Consider the following 16,499-nt stretch of genomic DNA (forward strand, 5'->3'; position numbering starts at 1 on the left):
CCAGACACAGACCGGACCTCTGCGCCTGCGCTGTGCTTTCCCTCCCTCGCTGGATGGTTTGCACGAACGCGCAGATTCTTCTCTGGTCCCCACTTTAGAGTGGGTGCCGGGCCCGCCCCGCCTCTCCTGCCAGCACCTTCCCTGGTTTGCGGGGCTCTGGGGTCGATCTCAGGTTCTTTTGCTGACGAGGGTGGCTCTCCACGGCCTGTCTCCTCTTGCTCCGCAGATGCATTTCTCTCTTATTTGGGAATCTCACTGGGACCGACTGGCTCCAATTTCCAGATAGCCTTCGTTTTGTTCTTCTACCTGGGGAAACCTCTCTCCACCCCTGTCCCTGAGAAGCTTGGCTGAGTCTTAATGGCTCTTGGAGAAACAACTCAGATTGCATCTCATGGGGAGCCTAGCCTGCTGAAGGAGCCTGTCCGGCCACGCCACCCATCTGGCCGTAGCTGCCTGGAACACACCCTTCTTCTCTCCCGGAGTTTTAGAGGCACTGTGTATTTTAATAGTTCTCTAGGAGACCACTGGCCAGTACCCTCCCCCCCGTCAGCCTCCCGGCCATGTTGTAGACAGCTAAGGCAGTTCTGGCCCAGGGAGCACTGGGGACACTCTTTTCCCCTATGGTTGGATGGGGCCATTCACCTGCTTATCAGCTTCAGGACTTCAGTCCCTGTGAAAAGGTGGAATGATCATATATTTGGTTTTTAAGACCCAATGAGGACTGGAGACATGGCTTAGTGGTAGAGTACCTGCCTAGTAAGCATGAGGCTCTGAGTTCAGACCTTAGTAAGGCTAAAACAAACCAACCAACCCAAAAGTCCCAATGCAAGGCTTTGGAGGGTGGGATTTGACTGAGTTTGAGAAGTGGATTTGGTGCTTGCTGTGCAAACAACGGAAAAGTGTGTATCTTCAGTACCAAGAGTTATCACAGCAGCATAGATCTCAAAAGCAATCCAGATATTTTCAGGAAATTGTGTCCTGGCTATGGTGACAGCTTTGGAATATGGTGCTTTTCTTAGCATATGCTGTGTACGGTGGCCAGCATGCCAGGTGGGTGGGGCCAGTGACCTGGGCCCGTGGACAGATTCACATCATCCAGAAGCTGGGTGGGCCAAGGTCTTCACTGCTAGAGGAGAGGTTGTATCCCATCAAGGCATGGTGGCCTGGGACCAAGGAGGTTATTTCCTTTCTGTAGGATGTGTGTCTGGGTGCCTGCTGGTCCTGGGGCTTAAACTCGAGGCCTGGACGCTGTCCTTTAGTTTTTTTTCCCCCTCAAGGATAATGCTCTACCACTTGAGCCACACCTCCATTTCCAGCTTTGTGGTGATCAATTAGAGATAAGAGTCTAGAGCCAGGCACTGGTGGCTCACACCTGTAATCCTAGCTATTCAGGAGGCTGAGATCTGAGGATTATGGTTCAAAGCCAGCTCAAGCAGGAAAGTCCCTGAAACTCTTATTTCCAATTAACTGCCAGAAAACTGGACGTGGTGCTATGGTTCAAAGTGGTAGAACGCTAGCCTTGAGCAAAAAGAGCTCAAGGACAGTGCTCAGGCCCTGAGTTCTAGCAACTGACAAAAAAAAAAATAGTCTCTGGGTCTTTTCTGCCTGGGTTGACTTTGAACTGAGCAGAATCCTTTTCCAGCAGAACGAAACAGAGATCATCAGATCTCAGCCTCCTGATCGCTAGCAGTACAAGGGTGAGCTATTGGTGCCTGCCCGTCAGTCTTTGTGTGATTGGATAATGAAAGCTCCTCTCCCTAGTCTTGTCTAATCTTTATTATTTTTATTTTATATCTTACTGCTCTGGGTAAGCCTAGAGGCATGGCATTGAACTAAAATCATGATGGAAATCATCTTTACTAGTAATAGTGTTCATAGGAAGTTAACACTCTCTGTCACTGTCTCTCTCTGTATTTACTTCGATTCTAAAATTAAGAGTTTCATCCTGACTAGATGTGGAATTTGTGTTTAAAGCCTTTTGTGTATCTGAGATGATCTTCCCATCTCAACTCAATAATGTGTTGTAGTGCAGCAATCAGTATTACATTGCTGTTGCATTTTTGGAATAACTGAGGGTCTTGTACATCACCACACTTTGCATAATAAACAGATATCCTTGGAATATTTGCCTTTATGTTTATAGATGAGATTGGCCTGTACTTAGGGCCTACTTCTCTTTAGGGCCCCCCCCCCCCCCCCCCCCCATGCTGACACTGGGACTTGAGCTCAGGGCTTCTCACTGTTGCTTAGCTTTTTAACTCAAGGCTGACACTTTTGATACATTTGAGCCACAGCTCCATTTCTGGATTTTTGATGGTTAATTGGAAATAAGAGTCTTATGACCTTTCCTGCCTGAGCTGGCTTGGAACTGAGGTCATCAGATCTCAGCCTCCTGAGCAGCTAGAATGACAGGTGTGAACCATCTTACCCAGCTTAGGCTGTGGGGTTGTATAGAATGAATTTGGAGGTGTCTGCCCCCTCTCCTTTAGGCTCAGGGAGTCTTGCCCCTTAGACAGTGGGTGAGCTCTTGGGTGAACTTGATCCTTGGCCTTTGCTTTGTACTGGGGCTGCAAGTACATTCTATTTTGTTTAGAGCTCTTTTGGTCTGGCTGGACTGTCTTCATAGCTTCCACAATTAGTTTATACTCACAAAGCTTATCCTGTCAGGCTAATCCATTACTTATTTGTTCCTTTTTAACAGAGAGGTGATTGAAAAGAAGCCAGAAAAGTTTAAAGTCCAGTGCTTGACAGACATCAAAAACCTGTTTTTCCCAAACACGGAACCCTTTTACGCTGCTTTTGGAAACCGGCCGGCGGTAAGGGTGGGGTAGGGTCTGGATGAGCTCTGGACATTAGCCTGTGACCTGACTATGTGTCCAGCCAGCTTCCTGTCCTGTAAGGGGTGGCCTGGTAAATGCCACGTCCCTAGGCAGAGATGAAAAATGAAGTCACGCATGGCCTCTATAGTTTTCTTTGAAGGTTGGCTGCTGGGTTTGAAGCTGGGGATGGGGACAATTAAACTTCTAATTTCACATTACTTAAAATTAGTGCAATTAGCGATGTTGAATAGCATTAGATCCTTCCTACCAGAAGGAAAGCCCACAATGGATCTTGACCACAGTGCTGAATTGGACATCTCATGTTTGAAGAGTGGAGTAGTCTCTAGTCTCCTAGGGTATAAAATAGCCTTTGAGATTTTGTGTGTTTGGTCCAAATTTTCCGGAAAGTTCAGTAGTCTGGAGAGTACAACTTGAGTAGTAGCTGTTCATCCAGAAATTCTCCTACTTTTAAAAACGATGACCAGATTTTCAGAGAATAACCCGAGGCATGACAGTGGGAGACCTCACTGTTTCCAGGAGCGCAGGGAGGGAGGGAGGGAGACACCTGGAGCGTACACCCCCCTCCCCACACCCACCAGATGCTCAGATTGGTCCTGAGCATGGAATCACATTCCCTCTCTAACCCACATGTCATGTTTCCTGTACAAACACAGGATGTGTATTCCTACAAGCAAGTGGGGGTGTCCTTGAACCGCATCTTCACTGTGAACCCTAAAGGCGAGCTGGTTCAGGAGCATGCCAAGACCAACATTTCCTCGTGAGTACCACCTGCTCCCATGGGGCTGGACTGGAGCTCCCTCCTGTCCAGAAGCAGGGTTCTTTTATCCTTTTCTGCCTCTGTGTTAATTCCTGTATGTATGTATGCATGTATATGCATGCATGCATGCATGTGTCCATATTTTTTGTGCTAGTCCTAGCTCTTGAACTCAAGGTCTTACATTCCTCTCTTGGCTCTTTTGCTCCAACTTACGCTTTATCACTTGCATCACACTTCTGGATCTAGCATTTTGCTGGTTAGTTGGAGATAAGAGCCTCATGAATTTGTCTGCCCAGCCTGGCTTCGAACCATGATCCTCAGATCTCAGCCTCCAGAGTAGTGAGGCTGACAGGCATCAGCCAATGGTACCTGACTACTAATTCCTTTAAAAAGATAGTGTAGCTGCCTGTATTTTGTCCCAAATAATTTTTAGGCAAGTGGAGTAACATCACATCCCCAAGTCGTCTTCACACTGGAAATACTATCCTTTTTCTTTCCCCACGGTTGGGCTGTCTAAGGCCCACCCAGGGCAGGAAGGCCACACGTGCTTCTCAGGTGCTTTTCTTCTGCTTTCTGAGGCTGTCTTTATTAAGGAATGATGTCATAAATAGCCAAAGTACCTTGGCAGAGAAATTAGTTGCCCACCCCTGGGTTAGAGCCTGTCAGGAAAGGAATGGAATGAATGTAAACTGGTTGTTTACATTTGCCATGTTTGGTTTGGAAGCCTACAGTATGCATTAGAAATATAAGCCCATTGTGATGTGTGAAGCTGAATTTAAAGACAAAGAGCTAAGTATCTCTTCACCAAGTTGTTCCTATTCCAGTGTAATTGTCAAGAATCCTGTTTGCATTTTTGGTTCGAGCTAAGTTTCTCCTAGTCAGTGTGCTAAACTAGATTACTGATGGTTTCGTTCTCAAGTTTTAGTTTTTACAGTGCTAGGGTTAAAATCCGGGGCTCCTGCCCACTAGGTGGGTGCTCTGCCTTTAAGCTACCAGCCCAGCCCATGGATTACTTACTTTGTGTTTCAAGACACAAAACCAAGGCTGGCCTCAAACTTCCTATCCCCCGACCCCAGGTTTCCAGACACTGGATTTACAGGCATGTACCACCGTGCCTGGCTGGATTTGTTTGGCGTGCAGTACCCATCGGAGTCCTGTGAAAGCTCTCTGTGTTCTGCCGCATCTCCCTGGGGTGCCCCCCGGCTGGGAGAGCCCCAGCAGACACCAGTGCCCGGCCTAGTCCCTTGCAGCGGCTGCACAGCCTTTGATCCGAGCTCTGCTCACCTGGGTCACAGGCGCTGGCCTGTGCCACCCAGGGAGCTGAGTCAAACTCTCTTCATGCAGAGGGAGTTGGTTCTGCCAAATTCCTACCAGCTTTTGCCTGGTACTTCCCATGGTTTTAGGTGGATTAGAGATTTTCCTTTCAAAATAGTCTTTGTTCCAATGGGACTGACATTCAGCTGCATGAGTGGTTCCCAGCTCCAGGGAGCCATGGCTATGCACAAACCTCCTGAGCCCGGAGCCAGGCCCAGCCCAAGTAGGCCTCAAGGGGTGTGGGAGGGAGAGGGGGGGCGGGGATGCTCCCCTCCTTTATCCACACAGTGATGGTCAGGCAGCTTCCTGGCCGACCCCACTCCTCCCTCAACTCTGCCCTGAGGATATGCTGTGTGGCCCTTCCCCATGTGGAGACCACCCCCAGCCTTCCCAGTCTCCCGATGACGCAGGGGCCCCTGCGGGGAGGGGAGCATTGGGATATTTACAGCACCGTCGTGGGCTGTACCGGGTTGTCAATAGAGGCCGGTGGCTGTGGGCGGCCGCGAGGAGCATGCGCGTGTCCAGCCCCTCACTTGCCCATCCACTGATTTTGAGAGCCCAGAGGGCCCTGGTGCTGGCTTTAGTTGGGGTCTCTAATAGTGCACTGCCAGAGGTGGCATACCGCGCGGGCGGCGAGGAGGAGAGGCTTTCGCTAAGGGCTGTCTGCTGGCATCCACAGTCAGTTCTAAGCCAGGCAGGTGCTTGTCCCTGGGAGCCTGGTCAGATGTCTGGGTGGTGTTCAGAGACGGGGCCATATGTGAGCAGCACGCGGTGCCTTCCTTCCCACTGTGCGTCAGGAGCAGCAGGGCCTGAGCCGGGAGAGGCCACCTGGACAGAGCTGGCCCCACCCCTCCCCCACCTGCTTGGTATGGGCAGACCCCGGGCAGAGGAGGGCCCCGCCCTCTGCCCCAGCCACAGGCCTCACACACAGGAGCCCTAAAGCCAGGAGGTATTTAAACACTTGGTTTGTTCTAATACCCAGGAAAGACACAAGCCTTGGTTTTATACGAAGATTTTCCCATTTTGTGCTGGCTCAGTTTCTCATGAGCCTGTTGGAGGCTCTTTATCACACACGCACACGCACACACACACACACCTTATCACATACACTATCAATGCATACTCACACACCTGTGCATACACACATGCATACACACAAGTACACATCAGCATATGAAAAATTAATTTTTGCCCCAGAACATGCTTAATTCCTGGAGTCTGGATTCCCAAGGCCCCTTCCGTTCCCAGCACATGGGAAGGGGGGAAGGGGAAGGGTGGGAGGTAGGGCATGCAGGGCCGGGGCGAAGGTGGAGGGGGGCAGGCTGGTGTATCCCAGGTTCTGAGTGGAACCATCCTCCAAGTCTGAGAAGGCAGAGTTTCAGCTTTCTAGCTGTAGCTCGGGCCATGGAACTTGCTATGCAGCATCTTCTGGGAATAGAGAAAAGGCTGTAGGAGGAGCAGTAAGAAACCCACACACTAGAAGATGAAGGACTTGAGGCTCAGAAAGGGCAAGATACTTGCCCAAGTTTACACAGCAAGGTAGGCACTGACTAATACCAAGCTTCTTGATCCCAACATACCAGCAGGGATTTTTTTCCCCCAAGACCTATTAATGATTTGCTCTTGAGCAAACTGATCAAGTGCGCGGTACACATTATTTTATTGTTGCGTGCATTATTCTGTTTGGTACTGATATTAACAGTGCAGCCAACTGTTTTGATAATGGAGGAAATGGTGGTTTTGTACAAGGTGACAGAGCTTGAACAAGGCCTTGACCCCAGGGCCTGTGCGTCTCTGTCTTTGGCTCCAGAGGCCGGCTTTGTCTGTGACTTCTTTCCCTCCATCCTCTGCCATGCTGATTTCCTCCCCAGATCCTCTGCATTCTCTCCCCTTATGCATCTGGGCTGTGTGTGTGTGTGGGGGGGTGGGGGCTGTGAAGGACCCTGTGACCTGAATCGGGGGGGGGTCTCTGAAGAGAATCTGCACAATCAAGTCCCCCCACACCCACAGAACTTCTCCTCCTTTGCAGACTCTTTGTTTCTTTTGCTTCCAGCTAATTGGTAAGATGTCCTCCTAGAAGGACTGCAGCCTTTCTCAGGGTCTGCTTGGGAGTCTACTGCTTGGGGCTTAGCTTTCCCCCTGCGCTGTAATGCGGCCCTGAGTCCCAGCTGCACGCCGCGTGGCCGCTGTGACACCGCTGTCCATTTTCCTTCCAGGTACGTGAGACTCTGTGAGGTGGTGGACCACGTGTTCCCACTGCTGAAGCGAGGCCATTCTTCAGACTTCCCCTGCTCCGACACCTTCAGCAACTTCACTTTCTGGAGAGAGCCGCCGCCGCCTTTTGAAAACCAGGACATTCATTCTGCCTCAGCCTGACCTGAGCCAGCGGCCCTTGTGATGGTGCCGGAGACTGGGTGTCACCCATTAAAGAATAGGTTGTGGGGACCCCAGAGTGCCACAGTGTGGCCATTTTTCTTAGCAAGATTGAGAAGCACTCTCTTCTGCCCTGCCTGCCCCACTTTGTCCGGGGTGACGTTTCTAAGCTGGGCGTGGGGGACAGGCCAGGAGCCGGGTGCAGTTATAATGTGTGATATGCTTCTCACAGGGGGCATAATACCCACAATGCCTCGCTCACAGCCTGCCCAGGTGCTAGTTCTCAGTTGCTGCGCAGTGTGGGCAGAGAGACCCCCTGCAGAAGAGGGCTGTCTGAGCATGTCCTGCTGCGGACAGTGTCCCGTGAGGATCGCCAGAAGTACATGATCTGTGGCTAAGGAGGGGCGCATGCGCAGGACAGCCACGTCCAGGCCCCCTGCCCGTGTGTGGGGCGAGGGCTGTGAGGGGTCACATGACCTGCATCCGAGCCAGTCAGACCTCACTGGGTCTGACCTCTGGCCTTGGCCTTGTGAATGTTACCTTGCAGTTATTTGCTGGCTAGTCTCAGTTGTAGGCCCTGAGTTCTTTAATTCTTTTGGCTAAAGCTAGCCTGCGTAGTTGGCCTTTCTGTCCCCATTGTTTTTGCCTCAAGGCTGGGCTTATTTATGCCTTAACGCATCTGTGACAGAACTTTCGTTTGGAGTGCACGGTGTCTAGCTCTCAGTAACCTCTCGAAGCCTTAAAGTCGAGTAGGGGTAACTTTTTCTGAGGCAGTATTGATCAGCTCACCCGCCCAGCAAGGTGGGGCTGCTAAGGGGACTGTGAGAAGCACTTAGGCCAAATGATGACGATGTTGATTTCTTTCTTAGTTGATTTAAAGAGAAACAGTTAAGTGTTATTCTTTGTAGGTATTATTTATTGCTTTGCTCCGATTGGACTTTTCTGTTGTAAGCATTCTCGCTGTATTCTTTTGATTGCAGCTGTCGTGGTTACATTAAACAGATGAGCATGCTAGACGATCCAAAGACTTCTGTCTAACTGATACCCTGACCTTTAAGAATTTATAAGTACTTTATTTCCCTTAATGTTGTCCACTCAAGAACAAGGGAAACAGTACTAATTTGAGTGACATTCTCTTAAGCTAATCCTTCTTTAATAAACTGACTTGTGGTCAGAACAATGTGAAAAGTGAAGGAATTATTTTGGTAAAAGATTGTGCTTGACTTTCCAGTGTATTATTATCATTATTATTATTTTTTTAAAGAGCGTGATCCTCCCTGGACTGAAATGCTTTACTATTTAAAGTTCATTGTTAAAGAGTCACAGGGGGCCAAAGATGGAACTGTTGAACGAAATGTTATTCTTTCTGTGAAAGAAAATCCAGAGTTGCTTCCTTGGTGGGTACTTCCAGGTGGGTTCTATGAGGGACAGACCTTTCCTGAGTGGTTCACGGAGACGGCCAGAGGAATCTCAGACTGGCATAGAGACACAGGCATGCACAAGTTGATTCCCTTTTGGAGGCATTAAAAAACTCCTTGGGCTTGCTCCCTAGTGCCCCCTAGAGGCTGTGTTCCCCTTCTGCCACCAGGGTGTTTTGTTTTGTTTTTGGACTTTAAGAGCTATGACCCATGTACATGCTAATGCAGTCTGCTGGGTTCGGGTGGCTTCTCCCTAGCACTTAGGAGGATGTCTGGCTGTGGGAGAGGGTGTCTGTCCCCATGCACTTTACCCCGTGTTGACCCTCTGCAGGCCACAGGAGCTCTGAGCTCATGCATCGCCTCACTCTTGATTTTGATGTACCTTAAACTTCCACATCCCTCCCCCTTCCCCTTCCTTAAAAAAAAAAAGTCACACTCTCAGATCTGTCAGGTCCAGTGGGAACTCTGGCCAGGCTGTGGAAGTAGCATCTGCTCGTGGCTTCTGAAAAGGATTTGTATGGGGGCAGCAGCCACCAGGGTCGGGCTGTCTGTGTGTATGCTGTAACTTGTGGCCCCAACATCATAGGCTAGAATACTGGTTTGCGGCAACATGTTTCTTAATGAACCATTCTATGGCTCTGAGTATTCAGATGCTCATCACACACAATGAAAAATAGGCAGCCCTGCACAAAAATGGTTATATCTTCAAAGGTTATACCTTTCGATTTTTAGGTTCAGCTCCCTCCTTCAAAGTATATTTTCTGTACAACATTTGATCTATATTTGTAAATGCTGGTACAGTGCTGAAAATCACTGTAATATTTCATTGCATTGTGCCCAATGTGGAAGTAGAAAATATTGGAATAAACGAGATGGATGAAAGACTTCTCTGCAAACCAGCTGTGTGAATTTGTTGTTGTTGTTTTTGGTTGTGGGACTCGAACTCAGGGCCTGGGTGCTGTCCCTGAGCTCTTCTATCCATAGCTAGTGCTCTACCACTTTGAGCTATAGCACCACTTCGGTTTTCTGGTGTTTAAATTGGTGATAAGAGTCTCATGGACTTTCCTGCCCGAGCTGGCTTTGAACTTCAGATCTCAGCCTCCTGAGTAGCTAGGATTCCAGGCGGGAGCCACTGGCACCTGGCTCAGTCATAATTTCTAATGCTATATGCCAACATGGTCAGAGACTTCCTGTTGTTTTACCTGCCCGAGCCTTAGCATTTCTGGGAGAAATGGAAGCTTATTGGCCCTTGTAGGAGAACAGAGGCCCAACTCTTCACAATCTACCACAGTTCATCTCTGGGCATCTGTAGCATTAATGCTGTACACTTTGGAGAAGAGCTCGTCTTGTTGGACATCGGGGAGGTATGTCGGCTCTTAACTGTGGAATACCAATTAGTGTGAGCTGTCATCTGTGCCGTCCATGCCCGCACGCACCTCTCGCCCTCCCTCACCCCCCTTTGGCACCCGAGGCTGCACCATGTGTACGCCGCTGCCACAGGCCGGCAGGAGAGCCAGCGTCCCATCTTTCCTAGGACTTCACTGGTAACTTCCCCAGGTTTGGAAATGTGTTATCAGTTTGATGTTCAAACATGGATGTGCTCACCACCTTGTACCGGAGGCCTTTTCTAAAGGGGCGGTGTGCAGAACTCCGGCAAGCGCGGGCCCAGGGACACTGTGGAGGGAGAAAGTAACGTGGCTCCTTTGGAAAAAAAATGAAGCAAGCTCCTAGAACCTGCCTCACTCCAGCAGGCCCGCAGTTGTAACCAGCTCCCTTTGAGAGCTGGACCCCTCTCCCTGGCCCTCCTACCTTCTGACTCAGGTCGTCTGTGTTTAGCACTAGGTCTCCATCTTGTCCTTGAACTTGGAGAAGGAAGGGAAGAGCCACCGGGGTTTTAGTTTTGATCTGCTTCTAACGCCTTGCAGTCCTGTGGCATCAGAAGTAGCACTCTGGGTCACTTGCATTGTGAGCTGGCCAAGGGACTTGTTTTCTAGAAGCCAGCCTAAGCCCAGACAGCAGCTGGTCTTGGGAGTCAGTGGAACGCACTGACCACCTGGGGGCACAATTGGTTTTGGTATGGCTGCATAGCCTTCAAAAAAAAATCAACAACCCAAATGAAAATGCTGGCTCCACTTTAACAGAGGCCCCTGGGCTGTAATGCTAGGCTTGGAGCCCAGCCAGCTGTGGACTGCGCTTGTGGGAAGAACCGATAGTTCCTTAGTGGGGGCTGTTTTGGCCCTAAATCCTGGGGTCCAAATCATTAACTGCCTTTGAAGGGGGGAAATAGTCTGTGGCTATTTGTTTAGATCTGAAATCCATGTTGGTTTGTGACTCTCCAAGTCTCATCTCTGCCCGCCAGAGAGTCCTGGAGGAATACAAGATCCCAGGCTCTTAGGCTAGGCCTACAGAGTCAAGCAGTATTTGGGGGTCTGTCACCTGATTGAATGAGTCCTCTGAAGGAGTCTGAGGCGTGCTTAATGGAGACACGCATGTTAGATGGAGGCTGTGTCCTTTTGCAGCTCCCAACTGACCTGCATCTAACTGGTCAGGCCAGGAATTCTAACAGCCCAAGGCTCACGCAGCCCAGCCCTCCTCTCGGGGAGGAGCATTGTTGTCCTGGTATTGGGGCTTGAACTCAGGGTCTGGGTGCTGTGCCTTAGTTTTTCCACTCCAGACTGGTGTTCCACTATTTCAGCCACACTTTGACTTCTGGCTTTTGGGTGGTTCCTTGGAGCTAAGAGTCTCACAGACTTTCCTGTCCAAGCTGGCCTTGAACTATGATCCTCAGATCTCAGCCTCCTGAGTAGCTAGGATTACAGGTGTGAGCCACTGGTGCCTGGCTGGAACGAACATCTTGATTCAGCCACTCTGAAGAAAAGGAGCCAAGAAACTCACCCCAGGGGACACGGCCTGAGCCCCCTTGGCTGGGCTCTCAGTTGTGAGCCACAGGACTGGGAAGGCAGCGCAGGCCAGGCAGCCGAGGGGAGGGGGGTGGGAAGGGAGGGCCATGAGAGTCCAAGGGACAGAACAGATCTGGCTGTGCCCAGATTTCTAATGGTCAGAGCCCTGAGGTGGCTTGTCACGATGCCAGGATCTTTTCACTGAGCAGGAAGCCCGTTCAGCCTGCATTGCTTCTAATGAGTTTTGCAAACAAGTGGCCTCTTCCTGTGACTCACGCTCTTCTTTTGTGCACCGGAGATTGTGGTTTGAAGTTCACATTGGAAAGTAACCACCACTTCTGCTGCTTTCTCTGCTGCTGGAACCCCAACAAGTCACATTCTTTTTTTTTTTTTTTTGCAACAAAGAAATGTAAATGTGGGAACAGCCAGTCATATTTCTGCCCTGATTGTAAAAACATCCTTTTCCGAGATGGTCCACAGAGCCAAGCTGGGAAGAAATGGTTTATACATTTGAAGTCACACGTTTGTTGGTTTGAGGGTTTCATATTTTCCTTTTGGGGAGTCACTGGGTAATTTTCACTTTTGTCCTTTGTCTTGTGGATTCATATTTTGGGGGTGTACTAAAAAAGACACATTGATTAGATGAGGAGGTTGAAACTACTTTATTGAAGGAGACGTCACTGTGGATTAAAGTCTGGGGTCTCCATGCCAGGTGGCCCATGAAAGACAACAGGTAGAAAGCTGGGTGTTGGCGGTTCACACCTGTAATCCCAGCTACTTGGGAGGCTGAGATCTGAGGACTGAGGTCCAAAGCCAGCCCTAGCAAGAAGGTCTGTGAGACTGTAATCCTCAATCAACTATCAAAAAGCTGAAAATGGCACTATGGCTCCAAATGGTAGAGTGCTAGCCTTGAGCACAAACAGGCTCAAGGATAGTGCTCAGGCCCTGGTTTTAAGCCTCATAACTGGCATGGGCATGCACACCTACCCATGTGTGTACACACACACACACACACACACACACACACACACACACACACACACACCAGGTAGAATTTATTGTGCATGGAAGTGCTTCCTCCCCCCTCTGTCTCCCTCTTTCCCCACCCTTTCTTCTGGTCCTGAGACTTGAGCTCAGGGCTGGGGCTCTGTCTCTGAGTCTCTTTGTGCTCAAGGCTAGCACTCTACCACTTGAGCCACAGTGCTACATCTAGGTTTTTCTGAGTAGTTTATTGGGCATAAGAGTCTTACGGACTTTTCTACCTGGGCTGGCTTTGAACTGTGATCCTCAGATCTCAGCCTCCTGAGTAGCTAGGAGTACAGGTGTGAGCCACTGGCGCCTGGCTACAGAAGTGCTTTTTACCCAGTCCTCCAGAGATCAGTTCATGCTATCTGAATTTCTTAGCATAAGCCAGCCTGTAGCTGGACACATATATTACATAGCATGTTTTAAAGAGTCATCTTCAAAATGTTACTGTTAAATGAAAGTATTATTACTTTTTTGTGTGCTAGTACTGAAGTCAGGGCTGTGCTATCTTGCTTGCCTTTTTTAGTCAAGGTTGGTGCTCTACCACTTGAGCCACACCTCCACTTCCTGCATTTTGCTGAGTAATTGGATGATAGGAATCTCACAGAGTTTTCTGAGTAGGCTGGCTTTGAACTGGGATCCTCAGATCTCAGTCTTCTATGTAGTTAGGATTACAGGCATGAGCCACCAGCATCCAGCTAAGAAATTATTTTTATGTCATTCTTTTTGAAATGCACACGAACATAAAACAATAGCTCTTCTGCAATTAAAAAACCAAACTACATTTAAAATTAAGTGCAGATAAAACTATAGCCCTAATAGGATTCTAATGAACACTAATGTTCAATTAGGGAAACTGCGTGGTTTGAGTTTATAATAGATGCATTTGTGTCTGTTGTTACATTTCTCAACTATTTAACTTCTGAGCACCATGGACTGTTTTTGTAAATCATCAACATCACTGATGTAGTCACGAGAAGCCCTTATTCCCTATGAATACGGAATAAGGTAATAAACTAGTAATAAACTGTTGTAGATTTGTGTGTGTGTGTGTGTGTGTGTGTGTGTGTGTGTGTGTGCGTGCGCATACCAGTATTGGTCCTTGAACTCAGGGCTTGAGCACTGTCCCTTATCCCCCCCCCCCTTTTTTTTTTTTGCTCAAGGCTGGTGCTCTACCACTTAAGCCACAGCTGCTCTCTGGCTTTATGGTGGCTAACTGGAGTTGAGTCTTGCTCCCAGACTTTTGTGACAAGACTGGCTTCAAACTGCAACTCTCAGACCTTAGCCTCCCAAGTAGCTAGGTTTACAGGTGTGAGCCACTGGTGCCTGTCTTGTTGCAGATTTTTGTGCCGGTGAGGGTCTCCCACTCAGCATCTCAGAGGACCCTGGGGACCGAGTTGGATGGGGGAACCTTTTGGGTTTTGAGACTATATAGCAGAGGCTGGCCTTAAATTCATGTTCCTCCCACCTCAGCCTTCCCAAGGCTGGATACAAGGGCCTTTGCGTTCGGCAGGGACAATGCTGGCCATCGTCATCCTGTCTTCTTCTCTTTTCTGAGTGCTACAGAGCCTTGGTTTAGAATGCATGGCCACTGGGCTTCTCGAGCCACTGATAGCGTTCGTGTAGGTTTGGTTGCTGCCACCTTTCCTGTCCTGTCCTGCTGACGGATGGATAGGCATAACTGGGCTGAGTGGGACCCAGGCGTCCATTTACCACCGCAACTCCTGGGCTCCCTGGTAAAAATCGAGCTAGAAGTAGCCATGGCTTGAAACGTGCTCTGTTAATAATTCCTTTCACCTCCCTTTCCTGGCTCTAGGAAGGTGGGGACTTTGGGAAGACTCTGAAATCTAGTAGCAAAGCATCCAACGGAGCCAACACTGGGAATGCCCAGGGCTTTCCCTCCTGGTGGTCCTTTGCTCCGATCTTGTGGGTGAAGACTTAGTGCTCCCACCTGAGGGAGAGCTCCTCCTCCTATAGGGAGGGGGAGGAGTTGCTTGTTAACTGCATACTTGTTGACACCTGTTTGAAGATGGAGGTTTTTTTTTTTTTTTTTTTTTTTTTTCCTTCCCCCCAACTGGCTAAAGGAGGTGAGTAGGAGATTCTCTCCTTTTACTCTTGCTCTCATATCAAAGCTATTGTAAAAACTTCATTTCACTGGGTGCCAGTGGTTCATGCCTGTAATCCCTACCAAGCTGGGTGGCTGAGATAGTTGGGATGGAAGTTTAAGACCAGCCTAGGCAGAAGAGCTCTCAAGACTCCTTTGCAAATGAAGAGCTTGGCACAGGGTCAGAGCGCTTGTTGATGGTAGCTCTGGGAAGCCTCACACAGATAGATCGTGTCCAGACATATGCCCGGCAGGAAGTGAATTCCTACCTCAAAAATGACCAGTGGACAATAAGGCTGGAGACATGGCTCAGGGGTTAGAGCACCTGCCTAGCAAATGTGAAGCTGGGTTCAAACCACACTACTGCCAAACCAACAAAAACAAACTGGACAAAACAGTCTTGTATGGTTTTGCTGGCCTGAGAGAGCCAGCTGGGCAGGTGGTATCAGGAGTGGGGGTCATAGCTTCCTCCTGATACTGGAGACAGGCCTTCTTATCTCTGATTCCTACAGCGCCATCTATTGCAGACAGTGGGCAACGGGATAAGGGAACAGCTTCAACATCCTTAAAGAGCTCTCTCCTGAGTGTCTCATCCTTGAGTAGAGCTGGGGGAGAGATCTCAGCATGAGGCCTGGCAAGGAGAGAGGTGTCAGTGGGCGTCCATCTCAGCTGACCACCCACCTTCCCACCCCTCTGACACTGGCTGACAGGAGAGCTCTAGACTCTGTCTGATGCCCTTGACCTCGTGGAGGGGAGGAAGCGGGGGCCAGAGCCTTGACTTGGGTGTCAGGAAGGCCTGGCCCTGCCTGCTGCGGCACCTTTAGTCAGCAGTGTGAGGGACTAGCTAATGTCTGGCAGTTGCAATTCTGACTCATGGGGCAGCGTAGGGGTGACACTGCACAGCCTACACCAATGTGAACTGTGGGAAAGGAAAACTGTGTGTGTGTGTGCACAGGTGCATACAGACACTGGGGCTTGAATTCAGGGCTTTGGCCTGTCCCTTGGCATTTTTTGCTCAAGGCTGGTGCTCGAGCAGTTCTGGCTTTTTGCTGGTTAATTGGAGATAAGAATCTGATGGATTTCCTTGCCTGGGTTGACTTTGAGCTGTGCTCCTCAGATCTCAGCCACCTGAGTAGCTAGGATTACAGGTGTGAGCCAACTAATGCCTGGCTTGAAAAGGGAAAACAAACATTTACGGAAGCGGTTGTGTCTGGGAGGGTGACCGGTGCTTGTGGGTAAACCGTGGCTTTTTTCTTTTTTGGTAGAGGGGCTTGAACTCTGGGCCTGGGTGCTGTCCAGGCACTCTTCAGCTCAAGGTGAGTGCTCTACCACTTGAGCCATAGCGCCACTTCTGTTTTTCTAGTGGTTTATTGGAGATAAGAGTCTCACAGACTTTCCTGCCTGGGCTGGCTTTGAACCACGATCCTCAGATCTCAGCCTCCTGAGTAGCTAGGATTATAGGTGTGAGCCACCGGCACCCGGCAGCCATGGCTTTTTGAAACACTCAGTTGAGAACTATTTGATGTATTTGGGGCTCCTGAAAGGAAGTCCTGGGGACTTGTCATCACCAGTGTGCTTACAGAACGTATCCACCATCATGTGCCTTTGAACAGCTCATCCAGCCTCTCAGGGACTTGAACCATATTTTGATCACTAGTTGATCTTTTCTCCAAGCTAAGAGCCTCCAGACTTGGAGCTGTGATCCTCAGATCTCAGCCACATGAGTAGCTAGGATTACAGGTATGAGCCACTTGTGCCTGGACTCCA

At 49.4% G+C, this 16,499-nt stretch overlaps 1 protein-coding gene across 2 annotated transcripts in view; it reads left to right on the plus strand.

The window, feature by feature from the left end:
- Nucleotides 1-9,601, plus strand: part of Lpin1 (lipin 1) — a 51,350-nt gene extending 41,749 nt beyond the window's left edge. For both annotated transcript variants that reach the window (XM_042680789.1, XM_042680787.1), the window contains 3 exons: nucleotides 2,702-2,816; nucleotides 3,494-3,597; nucleotides 7,128-9,601. In XM_042680789.1, the coding sequence (XP_042536723.1) occupies nucleotides 2,702-2,816; nucleotides 3,494-3,597; nucleotides 7,128-7,287 (379 nt within the window). In that variant the 3' untranslated portion in view covers nucleotides 7,288-9,601. The remainder of the gene's footprint in view (nucleotides 1-2,701; nucleotides 2,817-3,493; nucleotides 3,598-7,127) is intronic.
- The last annotated feature ends 6,898 nt before the right edge of the window (nucleotides 9,602-16,499 follow it).

Source organism: Dipodomys spectabilis, unplaced genomic scaffold (assembly GCF_019054845.1).
Source record: "Dipodomys spectabilis isolate Male_0828 unplaced genomic scaffold, ASM1905484v1 ptg000066l, whole genome shotgun sequence".
NCBI lineage: Eukaryota > Metazoa > Chordata > Mammalia > Rodentia > Heteromyidae > Dipodomys > Dipodomys spectabilis.